This window comes from Rhinolophus ferrumequinum, chromosome 6 (assembly GCF_004115265.2).
Source record: "Rhinolophus ferrumequinum isolate MPI-CBG mRhiFer1 chromosome 6, mRhiFer1_v1.p, whole genome shotgun sequence".
NCBI classification, from domain to species: Eukaryota; Metazoa; Chordata; class Mammalia; order Chiroptera; family Rhinolophidae; genus Rhinolophus; species Rhinolophus ferrumequinum.
In genome coordinates, this window is record NC_046289.1 from 72,429,800 (window position 1) to 72,453,531 (window position 23,732).

A 23,732-nucleotide genomic window follows, 5' to 3' on the forward strand; every position below is an offset into this window, starting at 1 on the left:
ATAGATGATCTCACCTTAAATTTTTGACCCAAACCTCAAATAGGCAATTCTAGTACATTTTTTATAGTTAATTTACTTTTTACTATCTGTGATGATTATTTCACACTGTCTTTATTCAAATCCTTAGTGACTCCTTCTACTTTGTTAGTCTCAACTAAAGACTTGCTTATTATTTCAGTGAGAAATACAGGTAATCAGAACTTTCACTCCATCCCATTGTTAAATCCACCCACCAATTTGCATCTGAACCTGTAAACACTGCTCACTCTTATAATGGACATGCCGCTCTATTTAAGGCCAACCCCTCCATTTTTATCTTGGATGACATCCTTTCTTGTCTCTCAAGGACTTTGCTTCTCCAATTCTTTGCCTCCTGCATCATCAAATTTCTGTCACTGTTGAATCATTCCCACCAGCACAGAAACATGCAGTAATAATTCCAGTATTGAAAAACCCTTCCTTGACTCCACATTTCTCTCCGACCACCACCTCATTTCTCTGTTCTTTTTCATAGCAAAATTCCTTGAAAGAATAACTTACACTCCATGCCCTTTCCACATATCTTTTCCTATACATCGCTCTCATCTGGCTGTTCCTGCGTTATTTCCTTTTATGATAAACCTGTAATTTAGTAAGTAAAATCTTTCCTGAGTTCTGTGAGATACTCTAACAAATTAATCAAACCCAAGTTAGGAGGGGGTTGTGGGAACCTCTGATTTATAGTCAGTTTGTCAGAAGTACAGGTAACAACCTAGACTTGTGACTAGTACCCAAAGCTCAAGGAAGGGGTTTGTTGGAACTCCCAATCTATAGCCAGTGGGGCAGAAGCACAGGTGATAACTTGTGCTTGGGCTTGTGCTTGTGAATAGTGTCTGAAGTGGCAGAGGTCGGGGGGCAGTCTTGTAGGACAGAACCTTTGACCTATGGAATCTAGCATTATCTTCAAGTAGACAGTGTCCGAATTGAGTTGAATCATAGGACACCCAGTTGGTGTCCTGAGCATTGCTTGTTGGTATGGGGCAACTATCTTATACCCACTGGAATTGGCGATCCGAACACCTGTTTAAGTCCTTTATATACTTTTAAGGAGGATGGAAATTGGTTACCTGAAAGGCAAGAATGGGAGGAAACATCTATATTCATTTATACTTTTAGGGTTTTGAATCACATGAAGATTACCTACATTTTTAAACTATGGATTTTATTTTATCTCTTTTTCAATTCCAAGCTTTTGCATGTAGGTGAGGATGGAGTTGGTGTTAAATGAATGGGTACTTTAAAGGAAGCAGAAAAACAGAAATCTCAGATGGTGCATAAACAAATGAAGGCCAATAATGAGGAGTTGATTTTTTTAATAAAATGACATAGAATTTTATATTTCTCTCACATAAAATAAGTCTACGGAGTAGCCATTCCAGGAATGGAACAATGATTATGAAATGAGGGACCTACCCAAACTCCCTCTAGACCTCTGATTCACCATTTCTAACTGTGGACCTTGTCCATGTTGCCCAAGATGGCTGTTAGAGCTCCAGCCATCACATGCACACTGATGCTGATTTTAAAAACTTGATGTTTAATGTACAATATGGATAATTGAAGAAGTTATATTTTTGTATTACTTTTCTTTCCAATTTAGTTTGTATATGTTCAAATCTTAATGAATATTATTATTGAAAGCTTCATATGTAATTGGAATTTGCCTGACATTGTGTAGAATAATGAGAAGATAAACTATAAATATCATCAGGTGTTATAAAAAAGCAGAACTTCATATCATTTTTGGGTCATGGGATGTTATTGCCTTATTTATAGGTAAGAGGCTAAATCATTCATCTTATCCATTTATGATGAAAATGAGAATTCATTATTTAGAGGCTTCACAAGTTTTAGGTTAATTATACACAGGCTATCCTTCCCATTAATAGGTGTAGTTTTTCTAGCTCTCTTTCCTTATTCTCTTTCTTATTATTTCTCTTACACACACACGTACATGCACACCCCACACACCATACAGCCAATATTACTATAAAAATCTACCAGATTAAATCTGGCTTTTGTTTTCTGTAAAATGCTGTAGGAGAAGAATGAGGAAGAAAAGGAATAGATTGTTGTTGCAACTTTTAACAATATCCTTTGATTTATCCTTTGTGACTAGTTGTAGGGATTCTGTTTTGGTCTAAGCTTTCAAAAAATGGGCTTCAAAAGCAATGCAAACATGCTAAGATATATTCCTGTTTTCTTTCCTTTTTTTTCCTTCACAGCAGTGAAATTATAGAGGGAATAGCTAGCCTCTCTGAGACAAATCGTGACCAATTTCAAAACCACAGGTTCACTACATACTTTAAGAGACCTTTGTGCTAACTATGAAGGAACTGGTTCAATTTGGAATTCTTCTCACCCATTGACAGAGTGAAACAATGAAACTGAAGGAGGGATCATTTCTCTCGTTTTCTAGTATAAATAAAAAAGGCTTGTGTCTCTGTGGAATTATTGTCCCTAGCTGGTTTCCAGTGAGGAAGGAGTCTACCTCACTTCAGAATGAAAGAGATGAGAGCCAGGTTTGGGAAGAGACACTGTGATGGCGCTGCTTTCTGTGGGGGTGTTGGTGCTAAATGAATTCAGTTGTTAGACATTCAGAATTAAACATGCTAAAATTTTCACACATAATTTGGCAATTTTTCAACTCATGAGCATTCTTTTGTATGAACATCACATGCTCATCTTTCCATTCTATAAAATTGTACTTTTCTCCTCCTTTAGTGGTGTGCAGATTTATTATCTTTCAAGTTCCACAGCTCTCCCTGATGATACTTCAGGAAAGGGAAAAAGTTCAGATTTCCTGCAGTCACAGTTCTATCATCTATGACACCATGTTTTAATACCAGCAGTCCAAGGGAAGTTGGGGAACAGGGCTCCATTTTCGGAGGAATTTAATAGATGGACTTGTAGCAGCTGGAATTTTTCTCATCAAAACCAGAATGTCCCCTAAGACATCTAATCTCTCCTAGGAGGGGCAGAATAGAGTCAGAGTGGCACATATTTTTGTGCTGTAACAAATACTAGTATGAGAAATGCTAGTATGAGACCAATGTACATCAAAATCCTTTGCTTCAGCATGTATGGCAAGGTGGAGTGAAGTTAGCAAAGCAGGACTTATATTCAAGAACAATTTGACCAGGTTTTAAATTGAATTTATGATCCAAATGCAGTCTATATCAAAGACTTTAGTAAGATGTTGCTTTAAAGTGAACTTTGTGAAAAGTGGAGATACTTTTGGAAAACATCCCAGAAGCAGAACTGATGTTAAAGACAAATGAGCAAATGCATGTAGATTTCAAAGTTACTAAGAAGACTTTCAGAGACATACCTACTTGTATATCTTGTATACCTTGGGGCCGTGTCCCAAATTCTTTGTTTGGAGGAAGGTTCTGAATTTCTGTGGTAAATACCTTCCATTCTCTCTGGGGATATTACTCCATCATTTACTGCCTCACTCATTGATATCTTCAATTTTATTCTACTGAATCAATTCCCTCAGCCTATAAACATGCTTAGAACTTCCCTATAATTAAAAAATTTCGAATATTGGTCCTTTGTTTTTATTACGCCAACAATTTATTTGCTTCTAATACCTCTCTATCTACTCACTCTTTACTTCTTGTAATTGTCTTTCTATATCAGTATAGTTTGTTTGGGCTGGTATAACAAAAATACCATAGACTGGATGATTTAAACAAGAAACATTTATTTCTTGTAATTCTAAAGGATGGGAAGTCCCAGATAAGGTGCTGGCAGATTTGGTGTCTAATGAGAACTCTCTTCGTAGTTTGCAAACGGTCATCTCCTCATAGTATCTTCACATGGCAGAGAGCAGAGAGCGAGATCCTGTGTCTCTTCCACTTTTTATCAGGGCACTAATCTTATCATGAGGGCCCTACCCTCGTGATCTAATCTAATCCTGATTACCTCCCAAAGGCCTCTCCTCCAAATGCCATCACATGGGGGTTTAAGATTTCATCAGATGAATTTGGGGAAGGGAGCACAAACACTCAGTCCATAACACCTACTATCTATGGAACCTGTTCCCTTGAAGGCCACCAGTGACCTCATAATTGTTAGTTCAGAAAGCCTTTTCTTTTTTTCATAACAGCCTTATTGATTTATAACTACCATATAATAAATCGAACATATTTAAAGTTTACAGTTTGATGAATACTGACATATATATATATATAATATATAGGCAAAAATAACATATACACATTTTAAGAGATGTTATCTACACTCAAGCAGTAGTTTGCCATAATCAGAAGTGTCTGGATGCTGATGGTAACCACTTTGAGCACCTCTTGTAATTGCAAAAGTCAAATGTGACTTGTATTTATCTTTTGTTATCAGTTTATATTGAGTATTACAATTTTAACACAGTTTTCCTTTCTTAAAATGTGTATACATTTTTTTGACACCGTGTGTGTGTGTATACAATTTTAATACAGTTTTCATTTCTATATACACATAGAGGGCACCAAAAAAGTATACACATTTTAAGAAAGGAAAAAACTATATTAAAATTGTAATACTTAATATATACCAATAACAAAAGATGAATACAAGTCTCATTTGACTTCTGCAATTACAAGTGGTGCTCAAAGTGGTTACCATCAGCGTCCAGACACTTCTGATTACGGTGAACTACTGCTTGAGCAACGTTGACCAAAGTATCCACTTGTATACACTTTTTTTGGCACTGTGGTATATATATACATCCATGAAACCGTCACTACAATCAAATGAATGATCATAACCATCATTCCCCCAGTTCTCTAGTGTTTCTTTGTAATTCCCCTTTTTGCTTCTTCCTGCTCCCCATCTTCCTTTCCCAAGCAACCACTGATGTGCTTACTGTCACTGTTGATTAGTGCTCTTTCCAGAATTGCTAGAATTTTATGTAAATGGACAGTATGCACTCTTTTTTCCTCTGACTTCTTTCACTTAGCATAATTATTTTGAGATCTGGATACGTCATTTTTTGTGTGTCAATGGTTTACTCCTTTTTAGTCCTGAGTAATATTTGATTACATACATACACCACAGTTAGTTTTTTCAATTTATATAGATGTGGTTGTCAAAAAGAGATGGAGCATATATAATTAACTGAAAGATGTATGGAAATTTTACAACAAAAAGCCCAGAATTAAATGGTACTATATCTAAGAATCTAACATGTGATTAAAATGGAAAGTGTAAGTCAATGGATCTGATAAATTTAAACAAATTATTTGGAGTCATTGAATAGAAATTTGGAGCAAAAATATAATTAGATCCCCCTTCACTTGATACAGCATGGGTAGTTAAGCAGAACAGACATAAAGGTTATACAGTTTATGTTATTAAATAGATTGGGACATGATCTTCTTTTAGGAAGATTATTTGGCAGCGATAGGCAGGATAGATTAGAAATAGGGCTGACTGGAATATGGAAGCCAAACCAAGAAGCCTATGGCAGCATTAGGAGCATGAGTTAATAAGAGCAATGGCAGTGAGAATGGAAAGGAAATGGAAATTATCTGAGAGATTTAAAAATTCAAAGGAAGAAATAATAGGGCATTATATTATGTTTTCCTAGACAAAATTCAACTAAAGCAATCTCTTAATTTTTTTCCAGACTTGTCTTCAGGTGGCAGAAACTTACAATTTTTGTTAGGAGAACACAGAATAGGAGAATAGGGTTCTAGATTTGGTTCAATCACAAACTTTCTGTCTCATCTTAGACAAGTCATGTAACCTTCTGGAGTTTCTGCTTTCTCTCCTATAAAATGAATGGCTACAACACGTAGACTCTAAGACTTTTTCCAGCTCCGGATTTCTTAGATGATAAGCATTTATTATCTTGAACTTCATCCCTAGTTGGGCCTACAATGACAGACCAATTCAGCTGGAAATAAAAAGAATAAATGACTTGTCTGGACTAACTACCCACACAGGGCCCTAGTGAAGTAGTTAACTATAATCTAGATTTAAAATCCTCTCTTCACACTTTGCTTTCTCTTAATGATGAAGGAAGATTTGCACAAAGGAATTGGGTTATTGGGTAGTAATTTGCTTCTTCTCTGCTGAATCAAATGGCACTCAAGAGGTTAGATGTTTGTAAGTGGAATACACATAAAGTTCAGGGAAGGAAGAAGCCTAGAGTTTCTACCCTAGGCTACTTTTGACAAATTACAGGTCAATAGGGACTGTCTGTTAAGATGACCCAGAGGAAAATTCAATTTTTAAATTAATCTCCTGTGTTACTCTGGCCCATGCCAACATCACAGATAAGACCAGAGGATGCCTCTAGTGATTCATTATAACTCTTGTTCTCACTGATTACTCTCTGGTCTCTAAATATTTCTCTGTGGTAAGAACAGCAGTTAACAAAGGGAGTTGGGTTCCCCAGTGGATCTTATTAAAACTGTTGTGGTTATGAGGTGATTAACTTATGTAAATTAATTAATGTTGGCCAATGAACCACGCTATGCACACAGAACATATCCAGGAGGCAGAGAATCACAAAGTCTAGTCACACTCTGGAGAGCTGTTTAAAGGTGAATTCTGAGATAAAAATGAAAAAAGAATCCTGCGAATTATTGCTTTGATTTCAGAAATACTAAACATGAAATAACAGATGATTAGACGATCATTGTAGAATTTGTAATGTTGCTGTAGAACAGAATTCTGAAGCAAAAGTAAAAATGTCTTGCCATTAAGGGAGGCTGGTCAGCTCAGGAGGCTGTACTCAAGCTACTACTGTATACATCCTATTAGCAGGTGGCAAACATCATTTCTTATATCTCAGGGGCAGATTAATCTTACTCTGCTGCGTAGAACAGATTAGAGGACTGAGTGAGCTAGCCTAAGATTTCTAATCTAGGTGATGGGAACAATCACAGAAATTGAAATTCAGGAAGAGAGGGAGGTTTGGGGTGAAAACGATAAATTAGATTTTGGCTTGTTTAATAATGTATCTTGAGTAGAGAATTGAATTTTTCTGTTAAGAAGTCATGTTTCCTTTGTGGTCCTAATTCACTAGAAATGTGAGTTAGGGTCAATTATGGCAATTTTATGTGAATTACAGTTAGTAGTAACATGGGTGCAATTTACTGAATTTTATATGATAAAGTTGCTGTACTACCATTTGCTGGAAAATTGTGGTGGAGACACAGATCTCCGGGTCTGTGATGTGAGTAGTTCTCTTGGGGTTTGACAGTGCACACTTGGCAAACTATGTGCAGCGCCCTGTCAGGTTAGATAGTTATTTAAAAATAAATACTTCATCTGCTTCCCCAAAGTTTTGTCTTTGAAATGACTATCAGAGATATAGGTACTGCTAAGAGATAAAGAGTGTGGGGACAGAGCGCCAGAAAGCAGTTTCCAGGCTCTCGGTCTCACATAGAAAAGTGCTGGTTCAGGTAGTAAATGGCCATCAACTGTGATTGGATGGCCATCAGCTGTGGCTAGTTGGCCGTCAGCTGTAACCAGTGAGCCATTGGCCACTAATATAACTGCCGTGGCTACGCTAGCAGAAAATGGGGGCTAGCAAGAAGATGGTGGCTGAGCCAGCAAGCGTGGACTGCAGTTAGCACGGCGGAGTGCGGGTTGCGGATTGCAGAGAAGTGGATGGCAGGTTGCTGATAGTGTGGCTTCTGCTTCCTGTGTCTCCAACCCAGCCGCCAGTGAGAATATAGTGATATGACTCCCCTACCTATGGCTCCATGGGTTTCGTTTTGGCCTCACCATGTCCTGCGTTCTTATGTGGGGAGCGGGACCAGAGACCCCGCATGACACTCTGTATGACAACTGTTGTAACAGGGCTTGAAGAACTGGTCATTCCAAAAAAGAAAACTTGGGATAAAGTGTCCATTCTTCAGGCATTTGCATACACAGTAAACGGGGATACCACAGCTGCCCCTTATGCATTTCAAGATGATCCTTATCGCGTACAAACATCCTCTATTGAATCACGTTCATTTTTATTGGCAAAGAAGTCTGGGGAGAATGCAGCAAAGTGTATTATTAATTCACATCCCAAATATTTTCAGAAGGAAATAGCTGAACTTCATATATCGTGTTTAATGCCTGCATACTTTGAACCTCAGATTGAAGACATAAGTGAAGCTGCCTTGAGGGAACAAATTAAACTCAAAAAAGTCAAAGCTTCAGTGGATATGTTTGATCATTTCTTGCAAGCAGGAACCACTGTATCTCTGGAAACAACTAATAGTCTCTTGGATTTATTGTGTTACTCTGGTGACCAAGATCCCTCAGCTGATTATTATTTTCAACAAAGTGAAAAATCAGAAGAGTTGGAAGAAGACACACAAGAAAATAATGAGAAATCTAAGAAGGCTGGTCATCAGTTTGGAGTTATTTGGAGAGCAAAAAACAATGCTGAGAGAATCTTTACTGTAAAGCCAGAGAAAAACACACATTCATACTACACAATGATTCGGAATGGTGAAGCATCGAGCTCCTGGGCAAGCATTAAACTTGTACACCGAGTCGTTAAACTCCATGTTGATGTATACACCTTCAATTCACTGATTGAAGTAACAGCAACGATGAATGACAAATTTGAGAACCAATGGAATGATATATTGGAGCTGCTGAAATAAATGGTTGCACAGAAGGTGAAACCAAATCTACATACCTTTCTGAAATGTCTCCACAGATTTTATGCATTTGGAAAATTGCCAGCCTGACAGAACTTACATGAAAAGAAAGCCATCAGAATAGAACCCTTATTTGCAACATACCACTATGTTATTCAGCTGTTTTATCAACACTAAAGCCCTTCAAAAGGATCATCTCTCATGATCTATAATATCATGAACTAATTAATGGGAAAGAAATTTTCCCCAAAGGACCTGGATAATGATACGTTTTTTCAGTCAGCCATGAGAAACCTAGAACTTGCTTACCAAGTACATGGCCTTTTAAACACTGGAGACAACTGGAAATTCATTGGACCAAATCATCAGCGTAATTTCTATTATTCCAAGTTCTTCAGTTTGCTTTGTTTAATGGAATAAATTGATGTCACCTTGAAGTGGTATAAGGACCTGATGTCCTCAGTCTTCTTTCCCCACTCCCAAATATTGATAGATCTTCTCCAAGCATGGGATGTAGCCAACAGGCTAGAAATAATTGCTCAAATTTGGAAAGACAGTAAAGAATATTGTGGGGACAGAGCCCCAAAAAGCAGTTTTCAGGCTCTCGGCCTCACATAGAAAGGTGCTGGCTCAGGTAGTAAATGGCCATTGACTGATCAAATGGCCATCAGCTGTGGCTAGTTGGCCGTCAGCTGTAACCAGTGAGCCATTAGCCATGAATATAACTGCCGTGGCTAGGCTAGCAAAAAAAAAAAAAGGGGAGCTAACAAGAAGATGGTGGCTGAGCCTGCAAGCGGCACAATGAGGGTTGAGAATTGTGTTGCTCCTGGTCCCTGTGTCTCCAACCCAGCCGCCAGAGAGAATATAGTGGTATGACTCCCCTACTTATGGCTCTGTGGGTGTTCCTTTTTGGCCTCACCATGTCCTGCGTTCTTATGTGGGGAGCGGGAGCAGAGACCCTGCAGGCTGTCTTGTGTGACACTTGGTGTAGTCGGCAGGATCCCCCCCGCGGGCCGCCCCGCATGACACATGGCGCAGCGAGCAGGGTCCCCCACACGACAAATATGGTCACACTTTTCTCAGTGACCTGAAAGAAGAGATTCTGATGCTCACGGCAAGGGATCAGCACCCACTGGAGTTTCGGGTGGTGTTTGCTGACTATGCTGTAGATATCAAATCTACTTTTGAAAGTCAAGATGCCAGATAGACTGCTCCTCATTGGTCAGCAACCCTCTGAACTATATAGCTGTCCTGTTCTTCAGGGCTGGGAGGAACCAGGGAGCCTGGAAAATGTGGGGGCTTTTCAGGAAGCATAATAAGATCCCTAGAAATGAGTTGCTGAATGAGTTTTTGGACAATGCGAAAGCAGCCAACAGTCCTGCCTAGGTCACTGAGATACTGAAGCTGGAGAATTCCTTCCGCTTACCTATTTGTGACAGCCTCACCCAGAGAGTAATAGCTGACTTTGCAATCAGCCAGGAACAAAAGGAAGCCCTGGGAAACCTAACTACATTGACCTGTGACAGCAATAGTGACAGCAGCAGTGACATCAGTGAAGGCAAATAAAAATGGGCCAATCAGGAGCAGCTGTGGCCTAGCAGAGTTGAGATTCCACTTGACAACTGAGAGGTTAATAGTTAACCATCATATGGATGAAACAAGAATATACATTTGGTGAACTTTGAAATACAGTTTATACAACACTGACTTATTTAGGTTAAATTCCTAGATTGATACTTAACTAAACCATCCATTCAAGGTTTACCATCTAAACAAAGCAGCACTAACACTTTCATTTTTTTGGATACACATTTTGAAATATATATGTCTTGATTTCAGCATAAGCTCTGCACACCACTATTTTATTTGGAAGTTTTTGGGGTCATAAATATAAATAAAAAGTCTCTGTTAGACTTAAACAATCACCTTAATTAAAAAATATCCCAGTAAAAAAGAGAAAAGATGAGGGAAAAACTAATTTCTTGTAACTTGGGAGACTATTTAAAAAAAGAAAAGATAAGGAAATGAATCAAGCAACCGTCTTAGTATGAGAAAAAGAAATAAATAACTCAATGGAAGTATGTGTTCAAATAACCACTCCCCTGAATGAAGAACATCTTTCCGTAACCAGAAGGCTTTCCAAGAAGGCAGTTATTTCCACTGGATCGCCTTCACATCCCTGTGGAAACTGAATAAGAAAGAGGAATTTGAACAAAATCAAAGAGCATCAAACCTCTTCAAGCTGTGGGAAACTACGAAGACTGTCTCAGAGGAGGCTGGGGAAATAATTTTGCGTCAGTTCCCATGTGGTTCACTAGGTGGTGCACATACAAGCTCCTTAATGTATAAACTTAGAATTGCCACAAACCTGTTTAATTCTTCTTTTTCAAATAAAATCCCATGAAAACCTGTATAAAGCAATCAAAGCAAGAGGGAGAACTATTAAGCCCTGCATTAATAAAGAGGGGACAGAGTCAGGCTACGAAATGAGGATAGGTACCATCCAAAGAGATCATCTCCAAATACAGGTTTTGGGTCTTCCTTGATCCAATTTCTTTGGTTACAGAAAAGTATAACTGAGATTTTCTTTTTCTACTTGTTCCAGAGAGAACCTTGGATGCTAGGGGTCAAATTTTAATGAATATGTTTACATAGTAATTTTTGTGCCTTAAAAAACTCCTCTAGTGCAGTTACTAAAATTTCATGATTATTATTTTTCACATTATGCTCACATGTGATAAATTCAGCACTCTTTGTGTGTGAATATATCACTTTACTATGAATAATGAAGCAGTCTCCAACAATCACATGACTTCTTCTGACAACGTTAGAGAAGGAAACAAGCTCCTCCAGTGATTAAATTTGCACAAGAGCAGTGACATCAGAAAGGCTACATTCCTTCTCAGAACAAAGGAAAGTTGAAGCCACTATTAAGCAGCCTCACAACTGCAGTCACTTTTCTATAGTCTGCAGATTCTGGCTGATGATGTCATTGACAAAAAAAAAAAAAAAAAAAGCAAAACAGGCCTTAAGTGAGCTTCCTGGTGAGCATCACACTTACAGCTGAGGCCTGAGACCAGCTGTGGTGTGGCTATGGCTTTGCAGAGCACTCTGGAGGCGGTGTGGTTGGGGCTTCTCCTCAGCTCCCTCTGGAAGGGTAAGTAGGCTCTTTCTCGTATTACGAAAGCGTATGCCGTTATCTTACAGTTTGGACTAATTTAAAAAAAGCCAGATTAATTAATAATCACTATACCTAAAAGGTCGTCAACAAGCAAATAGCAGCATGAAACTCACAGCCTTCTTTGCTTGTTTCCTGCAGTTGCAGAGAATAAGGACCAAGTATTTCAGCCTTCCTCCGTGGTGTCTTCAGAGGGAGCTGTGGCGGAAATCTCCTGCAATCACTCCATATCAACTGCTTATAACTTCTTCTGGTACCTTCACTTCCCTGGACTTGCACCAAGACTCCTTGTACAGGGCTCGAGGCCTTCTCAGCAGGGGTGCTACCACATGACATATGAGCGATTCTCCTCTTCACTGCTCATCCTCCAGGTGCAGGTGGCAGATGCTGCCACTTACTACTGTGCTCTGCAGGACACAGAGGCACAGAACCTATGAGGAGCTGAACAGAAACAGGGAGATCACAGCCTTCGAAGGAGGCAGACTAGAGAGGAGTAGTAACTGCTTCTCCCCCTAATTTAGTGTTCCCAAGCTTTTCCACTTGGTACCACTATCAGAAAAATTTTGAGTCCAGACTCTCTATATCATGAAGCTCTCAGTTCATTGGTGATAAGGAGAGGAAAATCCACAGGAGAGTAAAATTTCCCTCACTCTCAAATCCTTGGAGTCCATATGTCTGTAGAGATTCCTGTCTCTAGTGTGCACTTTGAACAGTTCCCATTGGCCTATGTTTCTCTAGAAATATAATTCCTAGAATGTATCAACACACCTGAGATATAGCTTGAGCTCGTACTAAACTACATGGAAACAATGAGAAACCTGATGTGGGTGAGGGAAAGTATTAGACCCTGAGAAACTAAAAAAATATCTTGAGTCCACTGAGTTGAGAGGGCCATTGAGTTATGGTCCCTTTTATTCGGAGTTAGGAGAGCAGAAGGTCAAATCATGGGTTTTCCCCATTTTGTTGAGAATTCCACAATTTATATAAAAAAAAAATGTGGTTTTTTTAGTTGGATTTTATTCTTTGTTAAAGTTTCACAGAAAAAGCACTGATTTTCCTCCTTGCTCCAGCAACTTTATTTTGTGTTGATATTTTCTCCCCTGCATCTAAAATGAATACAATCACATTTCAGAGTCTGATGTTCAGAAAGGGCTTTCTTATTAATTTATATGAGTCATTCCTGTTGTCTTCTGGGAAATCAGTAACATTTACAGAGTTCTGATGTTTATAAATCGTTTCTTGAGAAAGGCAGTAGGCACTCTGGGAGAAATACCTGGAGTCTCAGACTGAGCCCCCTTTGGTATCCTGGTGTTGTAATGTGCATGTCTCAATGGTCATCAAATAAGAAGGAGTGAAGAGAGGTACCTTTTGGAGGCAGGAACCCTGGAGGATGGCAGAGACCTCCACCTGCAGCGTTTGGGGAACGTTCCCCATTAACTCACATGTCTCGCATAAGACAGGTCTCCAAATAGACATCACTACACCTAGCTTACAATGGTTTGGGGAAAGAGTTCATGTCTATTTACTGTGAATTTGAAGGTTCTTTCTATAGAAATTGGAGAGTTGGGCAGAATAGTCAGAATGTGGTCCAGATGGGGAGTAAACTGGTAAATTGATAAGGAAAAACATGACGTTTTCATCAGAGTATGTGCACATAAATCTGTAATGACATAGAAATGAGGAGGAGGCGCTAGAGAAGGTGGATGATCTTTGGGTGTTATCAGTGGTTTTGAAGGAATTATCTAGGGGCTGTTTCAGTTACGTGGAGCATACTTGTGGGATCAGCATTTCCTATACACTCGAGTGACAAGATGACATGTAAAGTTCTGCTTGGCCCATTGAAGTCTATATTATATAATTTTATTATGACAATGGGGGAACTTTCCAATATTGAAAGGTTTTCTAAAAGCAATGATAAAAATTGATATTCTCAGTGTAATTTAGATGAAAGATTACATTTGATGTCAGAAAAGTAGGGGTTAAAACCTGTTTCTATTTCTTTAGGGGTGATGAATAAATAATTTAAATTTCTTAAACTCTAATGTTCTTACATTTAAAATGCGGAATATTAGGAAGAATAAGTATGACAAGGAATGCAAATGGCTTAACATTATACTCCCAGTAGTCAATTGATGAATAATTTCTCATTAATGTCATGAATTAAAGCACTTAAGCAGAATAGCTATTGAGGGTGTGTTGTTCAATTTTGAAAGCTCAATCAAGACCTTAGAAATCCATGGGGTGTGCAGGATATTGTGTGCAGGTCCCTGAATCCTTTCCTACCTATGTAGCAGTTAAGGAGCATTTCCTTAACCGGAAGCTAGTGTGAAGACTAAGGTTTTCTACCTTTCAAGACTGAGAGCGTTAAGGCTTCTCCATCAGTCTTGCCATTGCAAGTGAGTGCCCATGAGTTCTAACTATAAGGTAAATTTGCATAAAACTTCCCTCCTTGTAACACTGAGCACACTTGATTAATAAATACGGTCACTTCCTCCCACAGCACCCCTTGAGGGGAACCACTAAACAATCAGACATATTTCTAATGGAGGAGTAAAGATCTAAGCCTCCTAAAGAGTTGGTTCATTTAAGGCTCCTGGGATTAATTATTAAATGGCTGGAGGCTGACAATATTTGATCCATTTGCACTTCTAGGCATAATTTGTGTGTAGTCTGTACTGTGTCTGTGGTGAATAGAAAAAGTAGAGACTGGACAATTACCTGGAAAATTAAATTAAGGCACTACTAAAGTCTATATTGTTTTATTTGTCTTATTTATCCTTCCACATTGATCAGAATGCAGTGTGGATGTGCCCATACATGTATTTAGGACACACATACATCTTTGCCTGAGTGGCCGAGCTGCTATAAACCCCAGTGTCAGGGTTTTCATGTTCTGTTTTCGTCTCCAGGTCTATTCTCCAGCCTGCTTTATGCCCAGCAGGCTGACTTCTATGCACTGCATCGAGGGTCTTCCTATCCTCTTGCTTCTCATTAGGTTGGGAGGCATCGGAAGGAGAGCGTGGTCAGGATATTTCTCTTCTAAGTTCCTTCCTTTCCTGTATGGAAATCCACAGGTCCTGTCTGGGTCTTCTCCCTGAGTTACAGGTCCTCCAGCTGGGTAAATTCTTCCTCCTCTGTCTCTTCAGGACCAGGACTGCTGAAATCATCTGGCTGTTACTAGCCCCAGGGTGCTTCACCCACTCCTGGTGTTTCCCTGGATTCTGCGGATTCTGCTCACACATCTAAAAATATTCCTCTCGTTAAACTTTTTTCCAATCATCCTCCTGAGGTGATTGCCAGGACCCTCAAAGATACGCTACCGCTCATCTTAGGCTCTAGGTGGAGAGAAGAAATTTATTACATGTTCCCATTGACCACAGGCCTCTTTGGGACTTGAAGGTTATTGTTTAACGGTAATGCACATATTCCATATTAAGACATTTATCATAGGTTGAAGGTTTCAACGATTCACATAAGGGATGTTTAGCAGAGCTTTCAGAAAGAGCTAATTTCCAATTCTTTTTCTAGTTCCAAGCAAAGAGATTTTCTACCCCTTTGTAAAATATTTGGTATATTTGGATATTGTTTAAAGAAAAATAAGGGAAATGAATGAGCAATGTCTTTATACTGAAACCTGTTTCCTTTAAATCGAATCTATTAAATATTTACTGTGCTGAGGTTGTGGTATTTTTTGTACAAATCTTTAGCCTGTCCTCCCCTTAAGTTGAGTCGTTTATTATCGTTATCATAACTTGAGTTTAGTTAACCTTCAGTTTTTGCACCTTATGCATATTATTTGATCTGATCTGTCTTAAGTAGCCTCTCCAAGTGGAAAATCTGTATTTCATAACTCCAGAATAGAGGTTTTTTTTTTTTTCTCCTCTTTATGATCTACTGTTTACTAGGACCAATGTGGCAGGAAGTGTACATAATACCATGCCTTTCTTTTCTTTTTCTAAAAGTGTTTCAAGAGAAGGTTCAAACTTATTTTTATATGAATCTTTAACTAGAGATCATTAAGGAGAGGATCCCCAATAGAGACAAACCTGAGTTATCTTTTGGTCAAAAGGTTTATACAGAAGTTATGTCTGAATTCTTTCTAAAGAGAATAACAAGGTTCTCATTCTGCCTTATCGTTTCTCTTCTCTTGCTTCATTCTTTTTAATATTTTGACTTCCTTATCTTTCTTTTTTATTTTTATTTTCCCTTTCACTCAAAGCTACACTTTCCCTTCTTCTTTCTATTTATTTTTCCACTTTATTAAAATCTTTTTATTTCCCTAATTCTACCTCTATAGTATCTTAAGAGCATAAATCATTTAAAGCTTGATCCACTGAGCATTCATTTTTCCACTTTGATTCACAAACGCTTGTGTCTTCTCCTAGAAGATCCAATTCCCCCTCTGTTCCTTGAGCACAGTGTAAACGTCCAGAGTCTGGTCCTGTGGTAAGACCTGAATGCACAGGACCTGTGGTTACTTGACAGTAGTCAGCCAGTCAGCCAGTGGGTTCTGCGGGCAGGCACTAGGGGGTGCTCCAGTGTGAGGATTCCTCTGGGAGCAAAACGGGGACCAGTCTTGCTCCCCATAGAAGTCTGAGGAGCCTGAACCAAGAGCTTGCTCAAGAGAGAGAAGGTGTAGGTGCCACGAAGGGTCCCTGAAGAAAGGTCATTTCTAAAAACACAGTGCTGACACAGGGTTGCTGGGCCCTGATCGAGAGCCAGTGTCTGGGGTGGGGCCATATGTCCAGCTGAGGTGAGCTGAAAAGGTGCCTCCAGCAGCTGAGCTTAAGCCATGGCCTCTGCATGCATCTCCACACTTTGGATTCTCTTCTCACTGAGTGAGTATATTCCCTTCCCATTTTCCACTTGTACTATCCACTGACCTTCTTCTCAGCTGTTCTACTGATGCAGTGTGGATTACTTTACAGGTGGACTGAGAGCAGAGTCGGTGAGTCAGCTGGATGATCAGGTCACTGTCACCGAAGGGGATCCACTGACTGTGAAATGCACCTATCCGACTTCTGGGGTCCGTTTTCTGTTTTGGTATGTCCAGTATCCCAACCAAGGACTCCAGTTTCTTCTGAAATACTTCCCGGGGGACAACCTGGTCAAAGGCAGCTTTGGGTTTGTGGCTGAATTTAATACAAGCCAAATGTCTTTCCACCTGAAGAAACCGTCTGCCCTTGGGAGTGACTCTGCTGTGTACTTCTGTGCTGGGAGAGACACAGTGGTGGGCTGCTGGGAGAGCTGAACACAAACCCCCAAGTACAGTAAAAACCATTTTCCTGAAGACTTTGTGTCCCTCCACAAGAGGCAGGTGTGGTCCCAAGTTCTGTCACTTATAACTCAATTACAATGTAAAGTCACAGGACTTGTTCATTCAAGAAATATTTATTGAATTCTTAGATGCTAGGTACTGATCATAAAGAGGTGAAAAAAGTTATCCTTGATCCTCATGTACCAGGTGTGATCCCACACATTTATGACCCATCTCATTCTCACAACTATTACCAGGAACTTCACTTTACTGATGAAGGAATGAAGGCACTGGGCATTTAAGTATCTCACTCAAGTCACAAAACTCGTAAAACAGCAAATTGAAATACAAGCTGTCTGCCTCTGGAGTTGGTTGTCACCACCCCACTTCTCTGCTAACCTGTAGGCTCCTTGAAGCTTGAGACTGATTTCAGCAGTTTTGTAGCCATGATTTCCAAATCGGTCACTGTCAAAAAAATTGTTGGTGGTAGGAATAAATAGTAACAAACAGATCAGTTTGGTAAATGCTTGTGTAGAGGTAACTTAGCTGTGAAGGAAGGTGAGGGAGAGTGAAAGAGAGAGAGGGAGGGAGAGCGGGAGGGGAGTTAAAGAGAGAAAGAGAGAAAGAGAGAGAGAGAGAATGAATAATGGGAGCAGAAATCAAATCAAGGGAGGCTTTAAATATTTCCTTTAAACATGTCGGCTCCTTATAGGTCCTAGACTTGCATCTTATGTACACCCATGACCGGGACTGGACTTGATCTCTCTGTCTCTCTCTGTCTTTCCTTCCCTTCTCTCTTCAGTTTAGAATATTCTGGGAGGGGTTCTGGTTGATTCCTGGGAGTCAGTTGCTAACTGGACTAACTGGTGGCTGTGGGAGTCAGCTGGTAGGATTAGCTCTGCTTGGCTTGCACATTTGGCAAGTTAATGGGGATGATTCTACACAAAGTTAGCAGCTCCATTTGGGTTTAAAAAGCATGCCCCCAAAGAAATAAAGTTGTACTTAGGTACCTACATTTGTTTGTTTTTTCGAAACGGAGAGCCAATAGTAGGAAAACCATGTATTGAAAAATGTACTCTTCGCAGATAAGTGCAAGTTGCAGAGAACCTTCTGTGTTGATTGCCACTTCAGAAACTTAACATTTAAATATACTTCCCAAGGTCCAAACATGCAAAAGGGGTGGAAAACAAAAATGTACTCTTGCCCCATAAAATTGAAATACTACATTTATAGTACGATAAATTGCCATATATACCCAGATACATTTTTATGTTTATTTATTTTTCAATTACAGTTGACATTTAATATTATAGAAGTTTCAGGCATATAGCTTAGCGATTAGACATTTATGTGACTTATGAAGTGATCCCCTGATTAATCTAGTACCCTTTTGACACCATACATAGTTATTACAATATTGTTGACTATATTCCCTATGCTGTACTTTACATTGTCGTGACTATTTTGTAACAACCAATGTGTACCTCTTAATCCTTTCACTTTTTTCACTCAGCCCCCTGAGCCCTCTCCCATCTCCAGCTATCAGTTTTTTCTCTACACCTATGAATGTGTTTCTGTTTTGTTTGTGAGTTATTTTGTTTTTTTAGATTCCACATGTAAGTGAAATCATATGGTATTTGTCATTCTCTGTCTGACTTATTTCACTTGGCATAATATCCTCCAGGTTCATTCATGTTGTCATAAACAATAAGATTTCATTCTTTTTATGGTCAAGTGATATTCCATTGTATGTATGTATCACTTCTTCTTTATTCAATTGAACGTTGTTGGGCACTTCAGTTGCTTCCAATCTTGGCTACTGTAAATAACACTGCAATGAACACACGAGTGCATATTTCTTTTCCAATCAGTGTTTTGGATTTCTTGGTATATACACCCAGAAGTGGAATTGCTGGGTCATAAGGTAATTGTATTTTTAATGTTTTGAAAAAACTCTATACTGTTTTCCATACTGGCTGCAACAATTTGCAGTCCCACAATCAGTGCATGAGGGCTCCCTTTCTCCACATCCTCACCAACACTTTTCATTTTTTGATTTATTGATGATAGCCATTCTGACAGATGTGAGGTGATATTTCATTGTGATTTTAATTTGCATTTTTCTGATAATTACTGATGCTGAGCATCTTTTCATGTGCTCGATGCAGCAGCACATGTACTAAAATTAGAATGAGACAGAGAAGATTAGCATGGCCCCTGCGCAAGGGTGACACGCCGCAGTCCATTGGTGGAGGTTAGAGCAAGTGAGTCCATCTGTGGTCAACTCTCCTCATGGGACCTTTAAGAGAGTCCTTTAAGCAGCCCTCCATCTTCCAGGGACAGAAAGCTAGGTGATTTTCACAGCCCGATGTTGTGTGGACATCCTTTCCCAGCTCTCGTGGTCCTGACTAGGAATCTAGTGTGGGGTTAGGACATGCTGCATCCTTACGGGGGACCACAGCATCCAAGATATTCCTCTAGATTCTTAACTGCCACACCTAAGTGGATGACCAGCCCTCCTACCAGTCTTGACATGGCTGCTTCTTGAATTTTGAGATCTAAGAGTTCTGTTCACCTAGTGTTCAGGTGGTTCTCCAGGGTGATTGTTTAACGGAAAGAGGCGAGCACAGCATTGATTTACTCTGTCATCTTGCCCAGAAGTCTGGGGGAGGTCATTCTTTAAGCCTTCGGTACAATTCACCATTGAAGCCATCTGACCCAGACCTTTTATTTCTGAGGTTTTTTTTTAATTACTGATTTGATCTTTTTATTTGTTATAAGTCTATCCATATTTCCTATTTCATCTTGAGTGAGTTATGGTAGTTTCTGTCTTTCTAGGAATTTGTCCATCAGATCTAGGTTGTCCAGTTTGCTGGCATATAATTGTTCATAATAGTCCCTTTGTAATCCTTTCGATTTCTGTAAGGTTGGTAGTAACGCTCCCAGTCCTGACTATAATAATTTTAGTTTTCTCTCTTCTTTTTTTGGCCAGTAGCTAATAGTTGGTCACTTTTGTTGACCTTTTAGAAGAACTGACTTTTCATTTCATTTGCTATTCTGTATTTCTTTATAGTCTCTATTTCATTTATTTCTTGTGCTCTGATCTTTATTTCCTTACATAATCTTGTTTTGAGTTTAGCTTGCTCTCCTTTCCTAGTTTCTTATGGTGAAAAGTCAAATGATTGATTTGAGATTTTTCTCTTTTTATTAGATATGTATTTACAGCTATAAATTTTTTCTATACACTGCATTAGTTGCATCTCATAAGTTGTTTTGTAGGATCTTGCTGTGTTTTTGTTTTCATTCATGTTAAATTATTCTCTATTTTCCCTTGTGATTCCTCTTTGACTCACTGTTTAATTTAGGACTATGTTGTTTAAGTTCCACAAATTTGTGAATGTGTCAAATTTCCTTCTTTAATTGATGACTAGTATCATTCCTTCATGGTAGGAGAAGACTGTTTGTATGGTTTCAATCCATGAAAATGGATTAAGTTTTTGGCTCTTTTGAAATAATTTCATCTTCTTATTGATATTCTCTATTTGGTGTGGCAAAATTCTTACACTAGCCTTTATTTCTTTATACATGGCTTTCTTAGTTCTTTGAACATATTTAAAACACTTGATTTGAAGTCTTTGTCTTGTACGTATAATTTGTAGCTTCTTCAATCTCTTTGTTTTTTTTTTTTTTTTCTTGACTCTCTTTTCCTCTGTATGGAGCATTGCTTCTTGTTTTGTTTCATGTATTATTATTATTATTATTTGGTGGTGTTGTTTCGAAAACTCAATGGTTTAAATAATAAAATATAACAACACTGGCAAGCACATCTCTGTCATTTTGAGGTTGGCTGTTTTTTGTAGTGTTAGCTGTCAGTGTGTTTAGTGACTTTCCTGAATTAATTTTGGAAGCCTGTAGTTTTGTCATGTGGCTACTGGAATTTCTGCTTGATGAGTTCTGTGATCCGCAAGTTATCGGTCAGAAATTTTCTTAGACACCTGGAATCAATAGGCCTCCTACCCATTGTGCCTTGAGTTTTATGTGCACATCTGAACACTCCTTCAATATTTAGCCATGAAGTCTACAACTCTGCCTTAGCCTTCACTCTCATCTCTCACAACTTCCAGGTAACCCGTAAGTGAAGGTGGGGGGCCTTCTTAGGCAGGCAGATCATTTAAATGGAGAATGTTGGAAAAGAAAACATAAGTGGCTCTATTTCACTTATAGTCAGAGTAATACAAATTAAAACGAGACTGCACACTCAGCATATTACTAAAATTTAAGCACTTTCATATTTTTTCTAATACCAAATGTTGAGGATTTGGAGGGAATGGAATGTTCATACAGTACCGGTAGAAGTGTATATGACTGTCGCTACTTTGAATGTTTAATTAAAAATAAAGTATTATATATACTATGAATGGATGATCCTTGGTAAATATATACCGCAAAGAATTGTCAAATAATTAATAAGGGGAAATATAAGAATATGGCCATTGCTGTGTTGGTGGGGTTATGAGTCCACCACTAGGGGACTGAAAGTAAATGTAGAGGAAGCACATGCTAAAATATTTTGCAGTAGTTAGAAACTTTGAACCTGATATACATAACCAGTAATCTAAAACGAGTTTTAAGTTACCTACAGCTATATACCACTTGGCTTCAGAAAGAAGTGGCTTGCACACTTAATCAGCTTATTTGTATTATTGTATTCCATTTGTGATTCCTTTTATGTTTCAGTTGTCAGAAATTTCAGAGCTCAAAATAATCACAGTTACTATATTAGTCCTTCCACTAAAAAAATCTGTACTGATTTGTTTTGATGTTTTCCATCCTAATTTTACCAGCGTGTTGGAAGTTTGTATTTTATTTGGAAGGTTTTGGTGTCACACTTCTAAATAAAAGGTTCCGTTGGATTTAAACAATCATCTTATCATAATTAAAGAATATCCCAGGAAAAAAAGAGAAAAGATGAGGGAAAAAGCTAATTTCTCTTGACCTGTAAGACTATTAAAAAAATGAAAAGATGAGGGAAATGAATCAAGCAATCATCTTAAAATGAGAAAGAGAAATAAATTTAACTCCATGGAAGTATGTGTTCAAATAACCACTGAATGAAGAACATCGTTCCGTAACCAGAAGGCTTTCCAAGAAGGCAGTTATTTCCTCTCGATCGTCTTCACATCCCTATGTGAACTGAATAAGAGAGGAATTTGAACAAAAGCAAAGAGCATCAAACCTCTTCAAGCTGTGGGAAGCTGAAGATGTCTCAGAGGAGGCTGGGGAAATAATTTTGCGTCAGTTCTCATGTGGTCCACTAGGTGGTGCACATACAAGCTCCTTTATGTATAAACTTAGAATTGCCACAAACCTGTTTAGTTCTTTTTCAGATAAAATCCCATGAAAACCTGTATAAAGCAATCAAAGAGAGAGGGAGAACTACTAAGCCCTGCATTAATAAAGAGGGGACAGAGTCAGGCTACGAAATGTTGATAGGTACCATCCAAAGAGATCATCTCCAAATGCAACTTTTGGGTCTTCCTTGACCCAGCTTCTTGTGTTTACAGAAAAGTATAACTGCGATTTTTTTTTTTTTCTGCTTATACCAGAGACAACCTTGGATATAAGGAGTCAAATTTTGATGAATATGTTTACAGAGTAATTTTAGTGCCTTAATGAAACTAAACCATCTCTCTTCTAGTGCAGTTACTAAATTTCATGATCATTATTTCTCACGTTAGCATTTCATTATTATCATATATGATAAATTCAGCATATTTTTGTGTGAATATATCACTTTAATATGAATAATGTAGCAGTCTCCCATCAATTACGTGACTTCTTCTGATGACAGTAGAGATGGAAACTTCTCCAGTGATTAAATTTGCACAAGTGCAGTGACCTCTGAAAGGCTACATCCTTGTAAGACTACTTTCTCAGAACAAAGGACTTGAAGCATTAAGCAGCCTCACAACTGCAGTCATCTTTCTATAGTGCAGATTCTGGCTGATGATGTCATTGACAAAAGGAAAAAAAATAAAAGGAAGCAAAACGGGGCCTTAAGTGAGCTTCCTGGTGAGCATCACACTTACAGCTGAGGCCTGAGACCAGCTGTGGTATGGCTATGGCTTTGCAGAGCAGTCTGGAGGCAGTGTGGTTCGGGCTTCTCCTCAGCTCCCTCTGGAAGGGTAAGTAGGCTCTTTCTTGTATTAAAAAAGCGTATGCCGTTATCTTACAGTTTGGATTAATTTTAAAAAAGCCAGATTAATTAATAATCACTATACCTAAAAGGTCATCAACAAGCAAATAGCAGCATGAAACTCACAGCCTTCTTTGTTTGTTTCCTGCAGTTGCAGAGAATAAGGACCAAGTATTTCAGCCTTCCTCTGTGGTGTCTTCAGAGGAAGCTGTGGCAGAAATCTCCTGTAATCACTCCATATCCAATGCTTATGAGTTCTTCTGGTACCTTCACTTCCCTGGACTTGCACCAAGACTCCTTGTAAGGGGCTCGAGGCCTTCTCAGCAGGGGCGCTACCACATGACATATGAGCGATTCTCCTCTTCACTGCTCATCCTCCAGGTGCAGGTGGCAGATGCTGCCACTTACTACTGTGCTCTGCAGGACACAGAGGCACAGAACCCATGA

General features: G+C 38.8%; 2 pseudogenes and 3 gene segments (V, D, J or C); all 5 read left to right on the plus strand.

The window, feature by feature from the left end:
• The first annotated feature begins 7,823 nt into the window (after positions 1 to 7,823).
• On the plus strand, positions 7,824 to 10,220 carry LOC117023163 (pentatricopeptide repeat domain-containing protein 3, mitochondrial-like; annotated as a pseudogene).
• A 1,509-nt stretch (positions 10,221 to 11,729) lies between these two features.
• Positions 11,730 to 12,269, plus strand: LOC117023164 (T cell receptor alpha variable 2-like). The segment is given in 2 exon segments: positions 11,730 to 11,811; positions 11,974 to 12,269. Coding segments are annotated over 2 exon segments (360 nt in total).
• A 4,222-nt stretch (positions 12,270 to 16,491) lies between these two features.
• LOC117023165 (T cell receptor alpha variable 3-like) lies at positions 16,492 to 17,083 on the plus strand. The segment is given in 2 exon segments: positions 16,492 to 16,670; positions 16,761 to 17,083. Coding segments are annotated over 2 exon segments (369 nt in total).
• A 2,161-nt stretch (positions 17,084 to 19,244) lies between these two features.
• Positions 19,245 to 19,325, plus strand: LOC117024374 (uncharacterized; annotated as a pseudogene).
• A 3,879-nt stretch (positions 19,326 to 23,204) lies between these two features.
• LOC117023166 (T cell receptor alpha variable 2-like) lies at positions 23,205 to 23,732 on the plus strand. The segment is given in 2 exon segments: positions 23,205 to 23,274; positions 23,437 to 23,732. Coding segments are annotated over 2 exon segments (366 nt in total).